Source organism: Molothrus ater, chromosome 14 (genome assembly GCF_012460135.2).
Source record: "Molothrus ater isolate BHLD 08-10-18 breed brown headed cowbird chromosome 14, BPBGC_Mater_1.1, whole genome shotgun sequence".
NCBI classification, from domain to species: Eukaryota; Metazoa; Chordata; class Aves; order Passeriformes; family Icteridae; genus Molothrus; species Molothrus ater.
In genome coordinates this window covers 10,216,177-10,238,190 of record NC_050491.2, presented here as the reverse complement: position 1 = coordinate 10,238,190, position 22,014 = coordinate 10,216,177, and the positions used below count along the sequence as shown (strand labels likewise).

General features: G+C 42.8%; 1 protein-coding gene across 4 annotated transcripts in view; it reads left to right on the top strand.

Annotated features, from left to right (window-relative positions):
• Positions 1–22,014, top strand: part of GRIA3 (glutamate ionotropic receptor AMPA type subunit 3) — a 144,132-nt gene that overhangs the window by 92,871 nt on the left and 29,247 nt on the right. For all 4 annotated transcript variants that reach the window (XR_008508616.1, XM_036402005.2, XM_036402004.2 and 1 more), the window contains exons 11-12: positions 8,135–8,511; positions 15,354–15,552. Coding sequence is in view for 3 of the 4 variants with exons in the window: in XM_036402005.2 (XP_036257898.1) it covers positions 8,135–8,511; positions 15,354–15,552 (576 nt within the window). In the remaining variant the exon portion in view is untranslated. The remainder of the gene's footprint in view (positions 1–8,134; positions 8,512–15,353; positions 15,553–22,014) is intronic.

Sequence of the window (22,014 nt, the reverse complement as noted above, 5' to 3'; positions counted from 1 at the left end):
AAACCTATACCCTCAGTTGCTCTGTGTGTGGTTCAAGAAATATCAAGAGTATCAGCTGTAATTGGGTCCTTTTGATGTACTTGCAAGTGACAAGCAATGAAACTTGTTCATTCACTTATAAAATAACCATACCATGTGGAAAAAGCATGGCAAAAGAGAAGGTGAAATTGCTGCTAACAGTCAGAGCACAGGGGCTGTGTACACTGGGGGAGAAAGGTGTGATGTGGGCTACAGCTTTTGTGTCTTGAGCCCAGTCAGATTAGTCTGTGCAGCTGCCATATAAGATCCCTGCATAAAGGGCCTCAAAGATGTTCTGAGGGCTGGAACACCTGTCCTGTGAGGAAGGGCTGAGAGAGCTGAGACTCTTCAGCCTGATGAAGGCTCCAAAGAGACCTTAGAGCACCTTCCAATACCTGAAGGGGCTGTAAGATAAATGGAGAGGGATGTTTTAGAAGGTCATGTAGTGATAAGACAAGGAGGAATGGCTTTAAACTGAAAGAAGGCAGATTCAGATTAGTTGTTAGAAAGAAATTCTTCATTGTGAGGGTGCTGAGGACCTGGCCCAAGTTGCCCACAGAAGCAGTGGATGCTCTATCCCTGGAAACATTGAAGGTCAGGCTGGACAGGGCTCTAAACACCCTGATCTAGTGGAAGATGTCCCTTCTTACTGCAGGGAGGTTGAACTAGATGATCTTTAAATGTCCTTTCCAACCCAAACCAGTGTGTGATAAGCAGTTTGGCTGCAGCTGCCTTTTCCACAGCCTCTTGGGACCAGCCTAGCTCAAGAGAGCTCTGCCTCCTTAGCATCAAACTTACCCCTAATCATACTTGTGACCTTTCCACACCAGCAAAACCAGCCCTGCAGGCACCACAGACCATTCCTTAACCCCAAAACCACCCACCATTCTCCTTTTCCCCTGCAAAAAGGTCAGTTCCTTTGTACTCTGAGCAGAGTTTTCATCTGTGTTTTCTCGTTAATGAAAAATTGAGGAATGTTTCCCTCCCTGACCCCCAACAGTTCCTGCACTCATGCTGTGAGCTCTGTTACTGAAGCCTCTCCACTGCAATGCTCAATTATTCAAAGGTCAGATGTGTCCCTTGAGGTTTGAGTGCAGACTCAAGTTAATGCTTCCAGCCCCGTGCTGCTGAGCCAGCTCCCCAAACTGCCCAGCTGAACCGAGCTTGCAAGCTGCATGGAAACCCACCTGGCTTTCTGGGAGCAGGGAAAACAGCCCCTGAACTCCAAGTTCAAACCTCACCCGCCCTCCAGACCTTTTCCCAGCTCTATTTGCAAACATTGTGAAATACCCTTGGCCTCTTTCTCCATCCCTTGAGAGGGGGCTGGGTACCACACCAGGATGTGCACTAAGCCCTTTGAAGATGAGAAGTACTCCAGAAGTGCTAATTATTTGGAGCAAGCGCCTCATTTACGTGCTAACTTTCCTTTATCTCTCACGGGCTTAAAACTCTATTAGGGAACTAAAACTATGTTAACGTAATGCCCCTGTGAATCTTGTCAGCAAAATTACTCAAATTTGGCTCCTCTGGATTCCATTTTGGGAAGACAAGAGGCAGATTAGATTTTAAGTACCTTTGTTAGCATCTGTGGAAGATAGACTTGGTAGGATGAAAGGAGCCTGATTGGTTTTGGTACCAGTTACCCAGCAGCTCAGCTGAGCTGTGGCAGAAACACAATCCTTTAGATTGCATTTGTCTCAAGTGATAAGTAGTGACTAGGCATTTGTCAAATACTGCATATTCCTGACCCAGCAGCCTCCTTGACACCACCTGGCACTGCTGGAGCATCTCAGCCAGTTTTTTGAATACTGAGCCCTTTTTTGCATAGCCCCATGCATGCAACTCTTTTCTAAAATTGCTCTTGGCACAATCATAGGAAATGAATGACTTGTCATTTGAATGTTAAAACCCTAATTAACTGTATTTAATGTTTAGGTTGGGCTAGTTGATTGTTACTATTGCTCTCCATTCCTGTGGAATGCAGTCCAGAGTCAGGGAGAAAGGGCAGCCTCCAGACTCTGCATTGGAGGGGAGGGCCCCAGTCTGCACTGAGCTGATCCCAAAGCACCCGGGGGGCTGTGTCACCCTGCTGCAGCTCTGGAGGGTGGCACAGCCCTGACTCCAGTGAAGGACTCATTGGAGGTCGGCATCAGCTGGGCTGACTGGAGCAGTCCCTAGAGTTACACACTGACATTTACACACTAAAATGCTTCCCATTAGAAATTCTCCCTCCCCTGTCTCATATCACATCCGGTCTGGTTGGAGGGTATAAAAGTCTGCTGTACTGTAGGGTCCCTGAAGTCAAGGACAATCTCAGCTGTGTCCCTTGGGCCTTGTAGTTTTGCAAAGGGCTATGCCCATGCACTTGGTTACAGAGGGATGGCAGCCCTGGAGGCAGGGAATTCTGCCTGAGCAGATATTTCCAAACTCCTTTGCTTCAGGCAGGAGAACCCAGAAGGCTTGGTGGAGAGGGAATAACAGAGCTTTGTGGTTTGTTAGCAATTTTTAAATGTTAGTGATAGCAGTAGTAATGATAATTTTAATACTAATTAATAATCATAATGAAATTTGGTATAAAAGGAAATGTATTTGATTTTTCATAAATCAAAAAGTGTCAGTTCAGGCTGAAAAAAAACCCTTAATTTTGCACTTTCACTCCAATATGTCAAAATAAAACTCTTCATCCTACCAGATACCCATTCAAGCACTGTTATTTTTTTAAGCTAAGAGAAATTTCCAAAGAACAGTGGAAATTTTAAACAGAATAAAAATAGAAAATAGGTAAAGCTTTTTTCCTGGACATTTCAGAAGGGTAGTAGCTAAATCATTCTTAGTCCAGGAGACTGAATTGCTATTTAAATCTAACCAGCAGAGCAATCCAGCTAGGCAAGTGCTGTCCTGCAGTGACCCAGGGGCTGAGGACGTGCCCTTGGCTGGGGCAGAGCAGCAGCAGCAGCTCCCTCGGCCCCTGTGCTCAGGGCTTTGTACCCACCAGCTGCTGAGCACTAGACAGTCGTCTTTTCTCTTCTTTGGGGTCAGCCTCTTTCTGTAGGCTTTTATTTCTCCTTCCCCTTTTAAAGCAGGCTGCTGTTCTTCCTTCCCTGTTCAGCCAGGGGAAGCCATCCCTCCCCGGGCCTGGTGCTTTTCACAGCGCTGAGGCTAATTGACAGTACTTTTAACACAGATCTTAATTGTAACTACAAATGCTTTGGGAATGAAAAGAGCAGCCAGACCTTACTGCCTTTAAAACTCTGCTCAGGTTGAAACAAGCCTTTATAAAAACCTCTCAATATGTAAAATAGCACAAAGGAGTGAAGCAGGGATGTAAGGGACAGGCAGTCCCTGGAACACAGCAGCCTCCGCAGTCTGTCAGAGAGGGACGGCCGACACATCCCCTGCCTTGAGCAGACCAACCCACCCTGTGTGGGGCTGGCCTCTGGCTGTGCCAGCAGCATGCAGAAATACTGAAGATGGCACATACAGCCTTTGAATCAGAGCAGAGAGGCAGACTAATTTGATCCCTACTTTTCCTTAAATCTCCCACATGCTCTGAGTCTGTGGCAGAGCCTGACCATGCCATGAGTGGGTGAGGCTTGTCCTTTGCTCCTCACTCCTGGTTTCTGCAGGGGGGAAGCCCAGGTACAGGTCCCCAAAGGCAGCTGTGTGATGCTGCTGCTCTGCAGCTCAGACAGACCCTTGCCCTGTACACATGGGGAGATGTGGGGTCCCTGGCCAGGCTGAGCTGTGGTGGGGGACAGGAACACAGCCCTGGCACAGAGCCACGCTGCCATCATCCTGGGCTTTGGCTGACCTGAGTCCAAGCACAGGCAGAGAGAGTACACATATGTCCACAGCCCCAAAAGCAGATGTACCCTTTATGTCTCCATCTGTGAATGGCAGGAGTGTGTCAGGATGAGCTGTGAGCATCCACAGAAATCACAAATGGACTTAACTTTGACAAACTGTGGCAGATGGGGCCCACTGCCATTTTAACACCTTAATGCCTTTTTACACTGCTCAGCTAGGGCGCATTAAGGCTTCAATGCAGCATGTTGCTAGTCAGGTATGACCTGTTGGCTTTAAATAAGTGTGAGCTAATGTGTTAAAACCACATTGCCCCCATGACCTGGCCTCTCAACACACCCTGAATATCCTTGGGGATATTGGACTGCCTTTACAAAGGTAGCTCTTACCAGCTGATACCACAGGTGATGTGTTGCTCTGTCTGACACTCTTTTCTGCTACCTGGAAACCTCAGACTGCACTGAGAAGTGTTAAAACATGCTCAGAGACAGTCACCATTGCAGCACAGTCCCTTCAGGTGCCCCTGTGTACCTGAATTCAGCACTTTTGGGGTGCCCAGAGGTTTGGCTGCTGATGGACGTCAGTCAGCGTCCCTCTGCTGGAGTCTGCACAGAGCTGGGGTTCTGCCTGGCTTCCTGTCACACAAAGTGACTGCAGTCCAGACCCACTTCTTGAAAAGTGACCCTTGAGCAAAGGAGGCGTTCAGTTCTGCAAGCAGGAGCACAGCCCAGATCTCACTGTCTCTAGTGCACAGCTTTGGATTTGGGAGAGTCATCAGTAGGTCTGTAAGCAGAAGAATCCCATTCCTCCTTTTGGATTACAGAGGTGGAACATCTTATCATTTTTCATTCTCCATGTTGAAGGATATTTCCATTTGCTATTTTTTTCTCCCTCTCCATAAGAGTCTGGAGGTTTGCAGCTCCCTGGGGTCATCTTTGAGCAGAGTGGGCAGCGCCTCTGTGCTGCCTGTCCTCTCTAAATCCATCCCTCCCACACTAGTAGGCAAAGACAGAACAAGCCTCAGAGGAATCCATGACATTTCTTGCCCGGCTCAAATGCAGTGAAGATGATGTTTGAAACACCATTAGTCATGAGTGATTAGCAAAGCTCAGTTGTTGAGGTTCTTAAGCCCCTCTCCAGTTCTGTACGAAGAAGGACATGTTTGTGGTTGTGTTCTTTTTAATCGAGCTCAATTTGTATGGGTTCTGCTTATCTGCAGCCATAACAGGGAGGGAAATTCTCAACAGTGCTGCAGTTATTAATGATCCTTTAGGGTGCTTAGAGCTCTCCATTTCAAATACTGTATCTCTAAATAAATAAGCAAAGAGAGAACTGTTTTTTAACCTCCCTAGTGCAGCTAATATTCAGGGAAGTGGTGAACATCCAGGTTTGGGTGTTGGATTGTAGCTGGTCCACTTGAGAGTGCCCTGGTTTCCCAAGACCTTGTGTGGCCATGCTTGTTCCCTCTGCAGAAACAGAAAGGATGGTCTTTCCAATACAGTGAATGCCTTTGGTAGGGATGGTAGGAAAGCAGGAAGACTGAGATGTATCAGAAAATTAGTATTTGTATCCCATTTAATATTATAAGGCAGTTTGAAATTATTTACAAAGAAATCTGCTCTGTATGATATGAACATGGTAACAATCAGGGCTTTAACAAGTGATTTGTCTGTGCTTCAGCATCAGCTTCATCCCCTACAGGAACATCCTGCATGAACTCAGCTGGGCATGAAGGAGATACAGACCTTATTGCATGCTGCATCAGCACTTAGGAAAAGTTCCACATGTCTACTTTAGCAAGTAAAATATTACTTTGGGAGAATTAAAATTCTCCAAGTCCATGAAAATGCTCCAGAAACTAAATGCTCTTACAGCTGAAGCACCTTTCCCCCCCTTGACGGGGTGTTCCAAGGCTGGCAGTCCATGTGCACCTGCCTCCCACCTAAGCTTCACTTCACATGGAGCCACTGCTAAGTCTCCACAGGGGTCCTGATCCATTAAGCTTGCTTTAATAAGGATTAATTTGTAAGTACCTCATTAGTTCAACAGGAAGTACAGTGGCATGGTCAAAGTGCTTAGTCTTCCAGCTGGCTGTGGACTCTGACTATATTTAAAAATTATATTCTGTGTGAATCTCATCCTGACTGCAGACATCTGGTATTTAGCAGGAGCTCAACAACCATCAGCTGTGAGAGAAATACATGTTTTGGGGGAATTCCTCAGTGAACAAGTTCCAACATCTTGCAAAGATGTTACCTCACTCTACCCATATCCTCCCCTCCAGTCTCTCCATTACTTAGGTGATGAACACATTCATCTGCAAAGCCAGGAAACATCCAGGCATCCAAAGGCATTTTCAGTTTTTATATTCAAGCCACGTTCAGATAGATTTTTGCAGTAAGTGACCACAAATCAGCTGAAGTTTTCTCCTTGAGGAAAGGGCTACTCAAGGGGAAAGGCAGTGTCCCAGTACACATGACTGTCAAAAGGGACTGAGCAGGGCTGTCAGAGGGGGCACCCAGGGCCATGATTTCCAAGTGGCTTCCTTACATGCACAGGCATGGTTTTATCAGATTATTCCAAGCAGTGAACTTGTGCATGTACCTTGTAGCTGTACATGCTGGTAGGAACTGTCGAGAGATATTCCTGGGTGGCTGGAGCAAACCTTGGGGCTGAGTGTGCAAATGGGTGCCCTGCAGAGAGAGGCAGCTGTGGGGAGGGCCAGCCCTCATCTGACAAGGCTGTCACTGGCCTTGGTCTGCAAACCCTGAGCAGTGCTCCAGGATGGCTGCACGGTGCTGCTGAGCACCAGCAGGCACCAAGCCCATGGTGCTCTGATCAGCTGTATGAGAAGCCTTTGCCATTTCTGCTTATCAAATATAAAACCCAAACCAATAGCTGGGAGGAGGAGCAGACCAGATATTAATGACAGTCACGTACATCACCATCAGATTTACATAAAGGCATATTCAATTATTTTATGGCACAGATTTTAATCCTGTCTTATTAACACTTCCCATTAACTTTTATTCAAACTTCCACTTAATCAGATTTTATTTTTCCACCAGAAAGAGATGCCTATTTACTAGTGGGGAAAAAAATCTGTTTAAAAGGTGCACAGTGGTTTAGGTACTGATAAGTCAAGGTTTCCCTAAGAACCCTTTTTTCTTTCTGAAATTCTTAATTACCAATGAAAGACCTTCTTTAAAAATATCAATAACATGAATATTTAGAGTGTTTAAAATAGTGTATGTAGGCTCTCATAACACTCTTCAAATGAAAAGGGCTCTTTTTTTAGCATTCCATTCCACTCTCATACAAATACAACTGCTTGAGTACTTGGCTGGATCAAGGCTAGGGTATCTAAGTAGTATGACTTGAATCTTTATAGCATAGAAATACAGGTACACTTAAATATGTTGAAAATCTATTCTGGAATGTTATTTTTAATCAGGAAACTAAGTAATTTGTTTTTACATGCCTGCCAACTCATGGAATCCAGCAAGGATGTATAGATTGAAGGGAAGGGTATTGGTTCACCAGCACGCAGGTGAATGATGAATGATGCAATAGATGCCATTGTGCTTCCAGGTGTCACAGCCCCAGAGCACAGTCTGTTACAGGCCTGTAGAGCCAAGGTCTCTATGATAGGAGGGCAGACATGACACTGCATTCTCCTCAGATTATCCAGGCTATTTACTCCTCAGGCATTCAGAAATCTGTGTTAACTGTTCTTCAGTGACCACAGAAAGGGTGTGTCTGGTTCTTCTCCCCCTTCTGTCCCTTACTGCAGTGGAGTTTTAAAGGAGCATGCAAGTAGCAGCACCCAAGTGCAGCTGAAATTCAGTGATGGATTACTTCTCATGGGTTCCTTTTAAAGATCTTGAACTAATCAGTAAGGCGAGAGAACTTGCTGAAAGAATGGAAAAGAGAAAATTAAAACATAGCAAACACAGAATTTGTCCAAAGTCTTCAAGACAAATGGGTGGTTACAGACCATCACTAGAAAATGACATTGTGTTGGTTGCCATCTCACTGTCCAATTTGTGTAGTGTTTATTCATCCATTTTAACTTAATAGAAATATCTGCTGCTGTCATGAGCCCCTTGCACAGATTTGATTATAATTTTACTTGTTAATAATTTTCTGTTAATATCATGTAGTCCTTAAACAGTGACTGCAAAATAGCCTGCAAAGAATTTATTTCCACTCACTCTTGTAATTTATCATCTGATTCATTAGCCTGAGACTCTAGATTCTGATTCTGTTGTGTCTGACTTGTAACTAACTTGGATTTGTTTTCCCTTTTCAGAGAGCAGATATAGCTGTTGCCCCCCTCACCATAACATTGGTACGAGAAGAAGTCATAGACTTTTCCAAACCCTTTATGAGCCTGGGCATCTCCATCATGATCAAGAAGCCTCAGAAATCTAAACCAGGCGTGTTCTCTTTCCTGGATCCTTTGGCTTATGAAATTTGGATGTGTATAGTCTTTGCTTACATTGGAGTCAGCGTAGTTCTTTTCCTAGTCAGCAGATTCAGCCCTTATGAGTGGCACTTGGAAGACAACACTGAAGAACCACGTGACCCTCAGAATCCTCCTGACCCTCCAAATGAGTTTGGAATATTTAACAGCCTTTGGTTTTCCCTGGGTGCCTTTATGCAGCAAGGATGCGATATTTCTCCAAGGTTTGTTCCATATCACTCCATCACCTTTTTGCATTTTATGGTCATTTTCTGATACCATGGTGCATATATGTTACTTTCTCAAATTTCTTTTTAATTCCAATTTTTTTATTTTGACATTTCCATTCAATATTCAGCATCCTCATCAAGCCACCATGTTTGCTAACATTTGCCTCCAGAGTAAGTGCATTGCTTATAATGCCATTTATGCATTTCTGCCAAACTTATATTCACCATGTTGAGGCTGTAAAATGCATAGGGTTTTCTGTTTTCAGCAATGCTTGGAGGGCTACCGTGTTTTTGCTGCATATCTCATTTTACGGTCATCTCCTTGGTGCATATAACACATTCTGCTTTGCAAAATAAGATTTCTTTTTAAAAGTCACATGCAACAGCACTTTAAAGCATCTCCACTCCCATCAAGCCTTCTGCTACTCTTTTTACTTTCTTTTGAGCCTAATTTCTCCAGTTTTGTTCTTCTTGAGCCATCCTTTCATCCTTCTGCTTGCCACCATTTTGCACATGTTCATGTCTCCAGATGTACTGTGCTACTGTCCTCTGTGTGTATTGTTATTTCAGTCCAGTCTAATCTGCTGTCCCTCTGTTCGTAGTCAATATGGTCTAATAAGCACTGCCAGTTTCCATAAAGATTTTTCTTATTCATGAAGATGTTCCTTCTGGATAAGGCTGTAATGAAGTATGATTTATATTAGTACCAATTTTAACAGAGAGCACTGCTATTAACTATTGTAGAATTATATTTCTTTTTATAGAAGTATTTTAAAAACCAGATTAAAATAGTGAAGCTCCCTCTAATTGAACAATGAATACCACAGATTTATTTTTTTTAATAACATTTATCATGTTTCTGCATTTACACTGGTAAAATACTTTGGTGATGTGCTTGTTATAAGCAGTAAAATTATCTAGTTTCTTAGTGATGGAGCAATAATTCTTTTATGTATGACAATAATTTAATAACCAGTTTCCAGCTATTTTATTTATTAAGAACACCTGCTGAGACAAACAGAATGCAGTTTTCCATTTAACAAAATTGCTATTGAGAGGAAGAGAGAGATCTTTTCCCTAAGTACTGACATTCAAAATGCACCTTTTTGATCTCCACGCTGCCTTTTTCAATACCTCAGTCATTGAAAAGGTGCCAGGTTTTCCTGGTCCATATAGCATTAGGAGTCTTGAGTTACCTCACTGAAGCAAGTGACAAAATATCTATGAAGTTTCTTGGGAAGGATCGTGATTTTGTCTGTTAGAGTGCAATAATCATCCTATAAATTTGTGTTTGTTAGTGTCCCCAGTTCCTGGTGTCTGGGTGTGCTGCTCCCTGTGCAGTGACAGCTGTTGGCCTCCTCCCCCTGTTTGCACTCCCTGTTTCTGCCTTATGCCTCAAACCTGCACTGACACTTTGCCCCAGTGCTTGCTGTTAACGGGGATGAGCAGTGATAACATTTAAATTGCTGTTGACCATGTGTGTACCAATATAAAGGACCGGGAAATAAGCACTGGGACATCACATGGAAAGCTGCGGGCATTTCTGCTAGGGCTGATTATTGACAGTTAAATAAAAGTGCACAGGATTTCTGGGAAGCTCTCATGTGACTCTTTGGCATGGTCAGCCATTTACCTTATATAACAAGTGGAATGCACTGGATTTTTTCAATACAACCACAATAAGTGCCTTGGAAATACCTACAAAAAAAAATAAAAAGGAGAGAGACAGCAGTATATCTGTTTATTTTATCTGTCCATCAGAAACTATTAGCTCAGTATTAATATATGGCCCTCATTTGAAGATGTTGTCCAGTTACTTTGTTATCTTCCATGATAACATTCCAGGCAGTTATATGCATTGTTACAGGGAAAAAAGAGAAATGTAATACTTTGGTTTAAATTCCAGAAACACTGTTCCTCTGACTGATATGTTGATTTAGGTTGATTAAAATGTCAAATTTCTTTTCCGTGGAAGGGACTATTCCCAAGTATTCCATTCTTAATCTGTATCTTTGTAAGGTTACACCATTCACAGTACATTGACTATATGAATGTTTCATACTATTTTATTGCCACTAAAAGGGGCTTCATTTTTCCATTGTGAGTTTTGTCTGAATAAATTTCTTATATGAGAGCATACAGCACTTGTAGAGAGATGCCGACAAGCAGTCTGGAGAGATCACTTTTGTACTTGCTGATAAAGGCTCTTTCAGCTGCCTTTGTGTGGAACAGCTGTGACATCTAATGACTAGTTAGATCTATCCTCGGTGAGTATGCTGTGTGGATATTCCAGAGGATATATCCCTATACTCTCCTCTCTGTATTTAATAGGAGTCGTCTAAACAGAATCAGAGAGCAGCCAAAGGCTGAGGGCTAGTGCATCCCTTGATGTAATCAACATTTATTTCAGCAGTTTTGTTCTGCTATCAAAGGCTGCTGTGTTTTTTGCATAGTGAGCTAAAGCATTGAAAATTCACTCTTGAGGGATCAAAAGTAGATTATTAAACTTACTTTTATGTACGATGCATACAGCAAATGGAATCAGGAAAAAACACAGTCAAATTTGTAACACTGTTCTGAGCAAAAGTATCTTTGAAATCTCTATGAGAGCATGTATTTTTGTTGTGCTCTTTATTCATGTGGAACAAAGAGGCTACATTAATTAATTGCTGATGGAAAAAGACAGGGGGGTTATCAAAAACTATCTCGAGGTTGGTCATTTAGAGGGTGTATTTCTAGGTCCCTGCTCTCACAGCAGAAGACTCAAGAGACTCCTATTAAAGGCCATGGGAATGTCTTTGTGGGATTTTCACAGTAGCAATGAGAGGGTAACCTGACATTCCTGAAACTCCCATTGCCATTCCTGTGCTGGAGCATCTCAAGCCGATGCCTCAGATGCTGTGTGTGCCCCTCGTGTCCCCGAGGCCGAGGCTGGCTGGGTGTGCACAGAGCACAGGGCTGGGCCCAGAGCCTGGGGGCACCAGCTGAGCTGTGCTCAGGGATCCATGGCTCCACACTAGGACAGGTGTTCAGGGTTATTTGTCAGCATAACAACTGTCTTATATCGATCCAAAGAGCCCAATTAAAAATGGAGTAGTGTGAGAAGCTTGTTATGTATCTGTAATATAGGAAATCAAATATCTTTTATGGCCTTGAGCAGAAACAAAATGCAAGCTATTTTCATAAATGAAGTTCTGTTTGAATGTATTATATGTATTGTTCTCCTGGAAACTGAATGTGAATTTCAATGTTTATTTTGTTTTTTCTCTTGTTACTAATTTGCTCTCATTTGACTCCATGCTTCCTTTTAAATTTCCTCTCAAGGTATGCGCTCTTCCTATTTACTTGCTTTTGAAATCACCATCTGACTTTGTTTTGACAATTGAGTTATAATCCTGTTGTTCCAGACCTGTGTTGCTCCTCTCATTTGTTAGCACTCTAATTCACTTTAAAATAATGCCATACAATTTGAGGTGATTTGGAAGACTGTATTAAGCTAAAGCATTAATTGATTGTTTTTAATTATATTATTGCACATTTGGACAGGTATGGCTTGCATCAGAAACAATGGTGCTGGTATTAGAAGCTTGACTGGGTTTTCTATAATTATTATCTGAGTAATAGAAAAACATTTCTGTGGTTCACAGTATAAACCAAACAGCACTCTCTGATTACCAGCCCAGTGTACCTATACTAACCCTTTTTCTCCCTCTACACCAGCCCCTGCAGTGGGTATAAGGAGTCTTCATTTGAGCAGATGGATGGAGCAAACTGGGGTTCTTTGGCTCAAGGAGGCTGCCAGGCCATGATTGTCCATGTTTTTGTTCTTCATCTCTCTGTCTGTCTTTCTTTCAGTGTCAACTTTGTGGTTTATTTGATTTTTCTTTTGCCCTTTCTGTGACACCAAGTGACAGCTATGTCATCCCAGACTGCTCCGTGTAATAGCTGCTGTTTAATCCTTCTTTCTGTGCTCCTTGGAAGACTCTGGGAGAAACAACTCTAGTGACATCCAGTTTTCTTTGAAGTGACCTCAATTCTTCTGAGAACAGCCCTGGTCCCCATCTAGCGAGACCCCTCTCTTGCACGTAGGACCCTCGGGGAAGTGCCTTTTTCATCAAGGGATCCCCCTGTTCCCATCTTCTCCTGGCTCTCAGGTGGTCTTTGTGCTGTATCTGTCTGACTTGGTTCATGCAGGTTGCCAGACCTCTGGGGTGAGGTATTTTTACCTTTCTCAGTGTGTAGGATGCTGTCTGAACATACAGCCTGGCACAAACCTTTTATTGTTGCAGCAATGGCAACTTGAGGTTTCACTGGTTTGGAAAACACTTATCTTCTGCACATCTCCATCCTAGCAACCCATCTGTCCTACCAACAGAAGGGGCAGCTACCAATGCAAGTAAGAGATTTCCTGTGGGAAACTGTAGGGAAAATGAACACATACTATTTTATTCCCAATGCTTCCACTGCATTTATCAGAACACCCTGATAAGTTTTTTTTTCCTCTCCCTATTTCAAGACCTACCTTAAAGCAAGAGGGCCATGGGAACCTGGAAACTCCAGACAGAGCTTGTCCTGCAGTAGGGAAGGAGATGTTTCATCTGCTGGGCCTGCTAGCCAAACCCCTCCTCCATCTGTCTCTGAAAATGTCCACATCACTGCAGGGAGGAGAAGTTCAACTCCAGGTCTTCTCTGAAGATGGAAAGTGTGTAGTGAAGAAAGGAACTAAAGGAGGATGAATTTCACCTGACACAGCCATCTGAAAGCAGTAGACTGTGGGTTTTAGTGAGGCATCTTTGTTCTCTCCGAAGTTATGGGACAGATGGACAACTTTAGATTTATCCCACACTACAGCAAGTGAGATAAATCTCTTTCTGAGGGTGTCAGGCTCTTCTCTCTTTCTCTGCTGGCTCCAAAGGAAGCCTTATGTGACAAGTTCAGCAGGCTGATTTGTAGTTGGAGAAAATTGTGTCAGCCCAAGTAAGAGGGTATCAAGCTTTACCAAATAGCTAAAGCCACAACCCTACCTGTTAAGGAAGCTGGCCAAAAAGGCCTGCAGCCCTCCCTGAAATCTCATTCACATGATACCTACAAAGAAAGTAGAGAAAGGTAGATCAGATTCCTTGACTGAAGGCATTATTCTGTATTTATATTGCTGCAAATTCCCTTTGCAGCAGCTCAGTAGCCTTGTGTTAGTGAGCACAACAGCTCCACGGCCCAAGCTGAAACCTGGAAGCCTCTTACCCTCTTGGGAGTCCATCAAGACAGGCAGGGAGGCCTCCTCCACCAGATCATCCATGAGGAACCAGCCTTCATCTGCCCTTTCAGTGGGAGCTGCTGCTCCTTGGGCAGAGGAGAGAGAACAGTAGTGCTTTACCTTTTCCCACATTCCTCTCACATATTCCAGATTGAGATCTCTGTTTTTATTGTGTTGGTGATTTTTTTTATGGTCTTTAATGTTGGATGGATACATTTTTTAATTTTTTTTTTTCTGAATAATTAAATGGCAATTTTTTAATGGCTCAGGCAATCTCAGGCTCTGGCCAAGCCTGGGCAGTTTACCAGCAAACCCCCCTGTGTGGGTGGGGTGGGGGCGCATCATGAGACTTTTGGTTTTTGCCTATCTCCATCTGTTGGTAGGACAACTTGTACCCACTGTCTGGGGATGGCACTGAGGGGCTTGAAGGAAACAAATAAACAGGTAAGAGTTTTCTGTTTCTTTTCTTGGCACAAACCAAGGACTACAGCACCCAGGTTCCACAGATGTGTCTGGGATTGATTCTTCCTCCAATGGTATCAGTAGAGCTAAGGGAAATCATGAAATAGCTGTGTCTCAGCAGTTGAAATGATTCTTGGTCAACATGCTGTATTTGAAGAACAAGCAATGTACATGGCAATGAAATTCCCCACCCAGCTCAGTGATGTGTCACTGCCATCCTTCAGCCCAGACCAAACACTTTGAGGCTGATGTTCAGTTGCTATAAAGCATCAAGAGCTCTTGCTGACAAGATCCAGACCTTCTGACCATTAGGCATTTTATAATTATGTGCTTGCAAATAGGCTTTTTTCTTAAGTCCTTATGGAATTCCTTTAAAAAAACAAAAACCAAAGACTGCCATTAAAAACTAAACATGGGTTTTTTCTGTTTCCTTCTCTGTTGCTCTGGTGCTTATAAAGCAGGGATATGCTTGACTTGGAAGAGTGCAACATGCAAATTTTAATTAACATAAAACATAAACCAAACCAGCCTCTCTTCTCACTTCAATATGCAGATTCAATTTGTAATTCCTGCTAGGTTGTGATGAGAGAAGGATACTGGATCATATTTGGTACATTCTTTTGCATGTTTACTCAGATTCCTTTTTGCGGTTTACTGTATGTTACATTTTGGGAGTGGATGCAGTAAAAGGTGCATTTATGTCCTCTAAGCTGGGCAAAGGGACATGATGCTGGCATATCCCAGCATGTCCAGTACCGGGAAAGGTTGGGCACACGGAGACAGCAAAAATCTCCTGGGAAAAGCCTTTTCCAGCACAGGATTTGTGGAAGTCAGGAGAGCTTATTTCTCTCCTCAAATGAATTATCTCTTAATTTACTGTTCTTGTTTCCATTGAAAGAATGCAAAAAGAGTTGCACTAGGTAAGACCAGGTAGGACCTGGTAAGAACAGGTTATCACTCCTGAGGGAGTTTATCAGGAGCTGGCTCACACTCCACCTATTCACAGATACCTTGAAGATCTGGACAAAAGGGTTGTGCATGTGGATTTCTCCTCAGTCAAGTAAGAAAAATAATCAAGGATTGTCTTCAAAGCAATTTAATGATATGTGTTTTTCCCTAGATCTCTCTCAGGGCGAATTGTCGGAGGAGTCTGGTGGTTCTTCACTCTCATCATTATCTCTTCCTACACTGCTAATCTCGCTGCCTTCCTTACGGTGGAAAGGATGGTTTCACCCATAGAGAGTGCAGAGGACCTGGCTAAACAAACTGAAATAGCCTATGGCACTTTGGATTCAGGCTCAACCAAAGAATTCTTTAGAGTAAGTCTGTTAAATCTCCTTTAAGTGCCTAGTTTATGGGTTTCAGTTGTTTGATTTTATGCAGCTGTAATAGCCATCCTATGCTTTGTGCAATCAGGACAGGCCTGAGTGCAGATTTTAATATCAAAAGGCATTTTATCAAAAACGGCTGGTTTTGCTTAACCTGAAACATCTCAAGATGGAAAACCCAACCTCTGCTGTCATGGGAAGGGTTTTGTAACACCAGTTTCAGAGCCTTGGTCTGATGAGCAATAATGCAGTGGTTGGCACAATATTTAGCAGAGAAAACTCTTGCAAGGAGTGATGCTCTTGACCTACTTGCAGTGCGTGCCCAGCTGGCAGCCAGTAATGCCATCCGACGGCCGTGCTCACTTGCCAGAATGAAGGGGGATGGGAGGCCTGTGTGCTGCTCATTCCTGGTGGAGCATTGATTGCTGCCATTGTTGTGTCTTCAGTGCTCACCAGCATCTGGCTGTGGCTGTATCTGACAGTCAGGTAAAAATTTTGTTCCCCAGAACTCTGGTTGTTTTTCACCTTGGTTAGGGAGATGTGGGGTTTGCAACATTTGGGGGTAGGGGCAGGTGCACACTTTTATTTAAGATCATCCTTCCTTTCTCCTCTTGCCAAGCCACAGGCTGAACTGCAGACAGTTCGGTGAGAGGCATTAGGAACTCTAAATATGATCTCAGTCCACTTTTATGTCTCTGAAAATGTCATCCTGAAAAGCTCTTATTTCTTTCCAAGGGTGAACTGGAATGCTCAGGCCTTTCAGGGAGCTCTTGGTTCTCTCTCAGCAGTGCCAATCAGATGCCATTCAAACCAACATTTTTTTGTATAGAAGAGTGGCCAGTGCTGCAGGACTAATTACTGCCTGTCATGCATACTGGCCAGGTGCTAGGAGGAGGGAGACAAAAAACCCCTTGCTGCTGTAGGTTGATGAAATACTGAGGGCTCCTTGGAGAAATACTCAGGGCTCCTTGAATTTACTTAAAATTTCAATGCATGACACAGACATCTGATGTAAACCTGAAAGAGAATGCAGAGGTATTTTTGAAGGTTTTGCACTCTGCCTGTAATGTCTTTATATTAAAAGAGATACTCAGTGGTTCTTAATTAACTGTGGTAGCAGGTACATTACAGCAGCTTCTCTTTGTGTTAAAATCCTGTGAAATAAGCACTGACCTTGTAAGGGTGACATTAGTGTATAAAAAAATTTATTCTACTTAATCATCAACCCAAGGCAGTATTATGTCTACAACAAAAATTAGTTGAGTGAACCTGTCAAAAGAGGTAGCACAACTTGTTCAGAAATATTGGTGCTGTTTATAGTCACTATACTGATCTTAGGGGGGAAAATGCCTTCTTTTGACTATCTTGTTACAGTTCATATAGAAAGAGGAATTGTATGGGGATGTTCCTTCATTTCCTTAATAGTTTGACACAACAAGCAAACCCCTTCTCACAGAGAGATCAAAGGAATGAGTGTTTCATGTGAAAGGATACAAAGTCTGGTAAATGTAGGAATGCTTTGTTGTGCTGCTAATAATCTTGAGATGAGCTGTGTCTCTCTGCTGGTGCTGGGAAAAGCAGTGTTGTAAATGAGCTGATCTGTCAGGAGCTGCCAGCTCCATCAGGCCAGGACAAGAGTTGGGTGGGGATGGACAAGAGCAGAGCCCCAGCAGTGTGGAGCAAGGCTGTATGGGCCAAATGGGAAGAAGAATGAGCCCTAAGTGTGCTTCTCTCTCTTTGGCATTCTCAAGGCACACAACATAATTTCAGTTGTATTAACTTTTGCAGAGTGATTAATTTGAATAGAGTGATGCATCCATGAATGTGTTGTAATTAGAGTCTTCTTCAGTTGATTTGAAAAGGGCAAAAGCTTTGCCTTAGAACAAATGTGTTAGTTCACATAAATACTTTGTTGTACAGTCTTATTAGTTATTTAATAAGACAGTAAAGGTGTATGAAACTTCAAGTAACTTAGAGGACTCTTGCTTTCCGAGGTCCTGCAGCACAGACTGCACCTCTCTGTGTTTTAGGGTACTTGTTCTCCCTTGGCATCTCTTTCCACTCTGCTGCCAAAGGCAGCAGTGGAAGGGACAGTGCTCTGAGTTGGAAAAAGCCATGAGTTCTCTTGAGTACAGGATGATGCTTATCCCCTGTGTAAGGAAAATATCTTCCACCTATTTTCCCCCAGCATTTTGCTAGTTTAAACAGCGGTCAGCTGAGTGGCTCATGATCATTTACTCAGTGAGAAAGGAGTAACTTGGCTTTATAGCTGGGCCATGGCTTTCCACAGGAGGAGGTTCAGGACAATCTCTCCAAGATCCCATTAAGAAGCTTGTATGTGTATATCTCTTTCTAGAGCTGTAAGGCTAAAATGTTTCTCAAAGATACTAGCCAAATCCTGATCTTAATCACTGCTGGTCAGTGGAAGGTGCCAGACTGACAGTAGAAAGGAAAAATTGCCTCCTGATACATCATAAAGGGATAACTTCAGATCCCCACCATCTTGTCTGCATGTGCTAGAAGGAGCTTGTCCAGGCCATGGCTCCCTTCTGCCAGCCCCATTTCCAGACAGCATCACTTTTGAAGGGTTTTTTACAGTGTGAATACCTGAAACTGGACTGATACCAGCCTCTCAATTCAGATGAACAGATGGTAATGACTTTGAGCCACTTCAGACCTGGGCAGACTCCAGCTCATGACCTATTTTCCAGTCTTGGCAGTTTCCCTAAACGTGGCAGTGCCTCCTGGGCAGAGGCTGTCCCAGCTATGGGGTTAAGCTGGATACACCACTGCTGCCTGAGGCTTGCACAGTGGCTGCTTTGGCGTGACACTGCTCTCACAGTCCCAGCACTGCTCTCACAATGCCAACACTGCTCTCACAGTTCCAACACTGCTCTCACAATTCCAGCCAAAGCTGATATTTTCTAACAGTTTCACAGCAGACACTGTTTACACTTCTCACTTGTTGGTGATTCTCTGCATAAGGGCATTTGTCCTCCCAGTATATCTAAGATTCAGAGGAACCTTCCTTTATTCTCATGGCTGTTGCTTGTTTCTGCTCAGAAACATCTTACATTTTGCACTAATTAGCTGATAAAGGCGTTTAAATGGCAATCAATAGATTACATCAATTCCCTTTTGGCTTTCAAAGGGCACTCATCCATATTGAAAAGAAAGAACCTCTCCTGAGATATTTATTAACACATGGACTTAGATTAAGGACTCCAAAATTCCTCTTTCTCTTTCTTGAAGGTTGGTGAAGGCCTGTATGAGAAAGAAGTTTCAAATCCCTAAGCTACTTTTAAAGGTCTATCTGTTGGAATTAACATCTTCTAATACATTCAATTAAAGTTTCAGCATATCTGAGCAGCTTATCAAATCAATATAATGCCATTTAATCCAAATTTAGCACTGAGCCTAAGTATAATACCACACTCTAATACTTCACCTCCAATATGCATATATTCAAAAGGCATGACCTTTACAATCAGTTAGTGATTCTTGTCTAAACTTGGCTGTATTTAAACTTCACCAGGACATGTTTGTAGACATTTAGAAATATAAATTGCCCTTGAATTTATGGTTGTTTCTTTTTAATTAATAGCAGATATCTCTGTTAAGAGGCTCCTGCAAAATACCTTGCCAAGTGTGTGTTTGATCATTGACAAACACAGCTGACCTGCTAGTACACTTCACTGAGAACTTATGTAGTTAATCACTGTTCACAAAATTAAGGAGAAAAGAAGATCTCCAATGAATGTTACTTTACTTTAGAATTTTTTCTTTGTATATTTCTCAGCACAAATTTAAGGATGTCCCGAACCAAACAACTCAGCTACTGAGTGGCTTTCCCATGCCTCAGGTGGAATGACTTGCCCTGAAGTCAGTTCCTGATTTTTCCTCCTGTAAATGTCATTAATTGTCAGATCTGTTAGGAATTTCAGTAGAAAGACTGAAGGTCCTTTGGGCATGATGGTTGTTCCAGCTCTTACAGTTGGTTTTCCTCAAAAAGTGATTCTTTGCAAACCAAATTCAGAAGTGAGTCCTTTCTGGACTTTGTCCATACACAAAATATGTATAAACCCACAGTTTTTAAGACACAGGAAGTCATACTAAGGATGGCCTTTTAAAATGTTTCCCATTTTGAAACTATTCTGAAATCAGAATAGTTCAGCAGGGACAGATAGAAAAGCATGAGATGCGCTGGCATAAGGCTTTGCATTTCTGCTTGCCCATACTGAGGAGAGGTGCATGCAAACAGCTACCAGAAAAAGCAGTAAGTGGGAAGGAGATTGGTGAGGTATCTCTTGAAAAGAAACTTAAGTACCAAATTGTCAAGCTGGTAAAACTAAAGGTAACAAAGAAAACAATTCATTGGAAAGCAAAGAAAAAAACACCAGGCAGATTAACACCAAAACAGAAAATTAACACTTCTCTGAAAGAACAAACTCCAAATACTATTGAAATTAAAAGAAAACATTCCTTTAACCCATCAAAAGGATTTAGAAACACCTTCAGCTAAAAGCAGGTAGATTAACTCAGACCTGTTCCATAGAGCCTTGTGTTGGGCTGTGTGAGGAGGGGCTGTGGCACCAGGAGGTCCCTCCTGGCTCGAAACAGCCAAGTGCCACTCGCCCCCAGCTGACAGCATGCAGAGAAGGTTCCCCATTCAGGTGCCTCTGACAGTGTCAGGTGAGGCCAGTGCCAGTCAGGCAGCCAAGGAGGAGCACAGCTCCATGGCAGAGCCTCAGGAGAGAGCGAGGAATTATGTCCATAATGTGTTCAGAAGCACCAGTGTGTTAGACCCGCTATGAGTTAAAGAGCTCATTGCTTTCCTCTGATGATGAGCTTGTGTGAAGACGAGAGGGAAATAAGTTCCACGAGCAAGCTGTTTAGGTAAGGAGAAGCTTTGGGTTCTACACCCCTAGCTGCCATGTGATTTTTATGCATTCTGTGCAATCAAACGATATTGAGATCATCATTAGAGGCTATTAAAAACATCACTGTGAACTCTGTGCACGCAGCACTAAGGGTTTCATCTGTAGTTAAACTCTTTGATTTTTAATTTCAAAATTTATTTTGCTGGTGAAGATGAAGGACTTGTTTTTAGCACTGCAGTCATACAAGTGCTTTGCTTTTGCCTTAGGATAAAACTATGATTAGCAGTTTGGAGGTTTCTGTGCACTTGACATCGAGCTAAACAACACAGTCATCATAAAAAATTCCTGACAAAAATATTGAAGTGTGATTTTATTTATGAACATTAAAGAATAGTACATCACAGAAAAGTGGTAGCTTCAAAGATGAGTTTTATAGATCTGAGATATTCAATGTGGCAGTTGCTAATCATAAAAAGTACTGTAGTTTAACTGTTTTTAAACACAGAAGGTGTGAAAATTTTATTCACCTATATATTTTCTCTCTCTTCCCCTGTTTGATATAGGTGGGAGCATGTACAAATATTAAGAGGTGACTGTATGCATGCAGAGAGATCAGAGCCTCTCCATTGCATGGATGATAGATGGTCTGCTGGTGGGGTTTGTTTATCTCTTGAACCTCCTTTCTATCACATGGCCAACAGGCAGTTTTAAAGGCAACAGGAAATCAAATGTGACATAATTGCAAAAGAAATGGTTTCCCATGAGGTGATCTAATGTCTTTAGGCTGTAGATTGGAGAGGAAAATGTATCCTTACAGGAACTAAAATTAACAGCTCATCCATCATCTACTTCTTGGAAAGGAAGCATTTGAAGGAGCTGGGCTTAAGGTGGCTGAGCCATTTTACTAATTTCAGCAGGCAAGTCAAGATTTAGCAAAGCTTTCAGTCAACACTTACTAACAAATATTTGAATAAATCTCCCCATTATCTTCAATAACAGGTGGCATTTGTCTACAGCTCTTGTGTTTGTGGTTTAGGCTTTCCAGCTCACCTCTATCTCCATACCACCCAGCAGTCACCTTCTGTAAGAGCAGAGCTGTGGGTTCTGGAGACCAGGTAGTGAGAGAGGCTGCAGCTCATGGGAAGCTGGACACAGAGGGGCTGCAGCCTGTGGGAAGCCAGACACAGCAGCTCACAGTGGGTTAACACTGTAACTGTGTCTGTACCACAGAGGCAAGCAGAGAGTGCCTGGGGGGAAAATCACTTGCTGTTTGAATGCTCTACTTTTTGGAGAGAAGCTCTATGATAATGATAATGACATTGCCCAAGACAGCGAGGACCCTGGTTTTTCAAGTCTCTACTACTTTATGTAATGCTGCTGTGTCACATTAGTACATGCTTATTAGAGATTCATTTAAAATACATGGGTGCTGATAAATGACTCACAGCGCTGCTACTGTTACTTTTGCATAATTAGGAAATACATGAAGGTTTAGAAACTCTAATGATGTGAATATGAAACATCCCCTCTTGCAGTCCACTGGGATTTCTCCATCATTGCCTGTATATTGGCC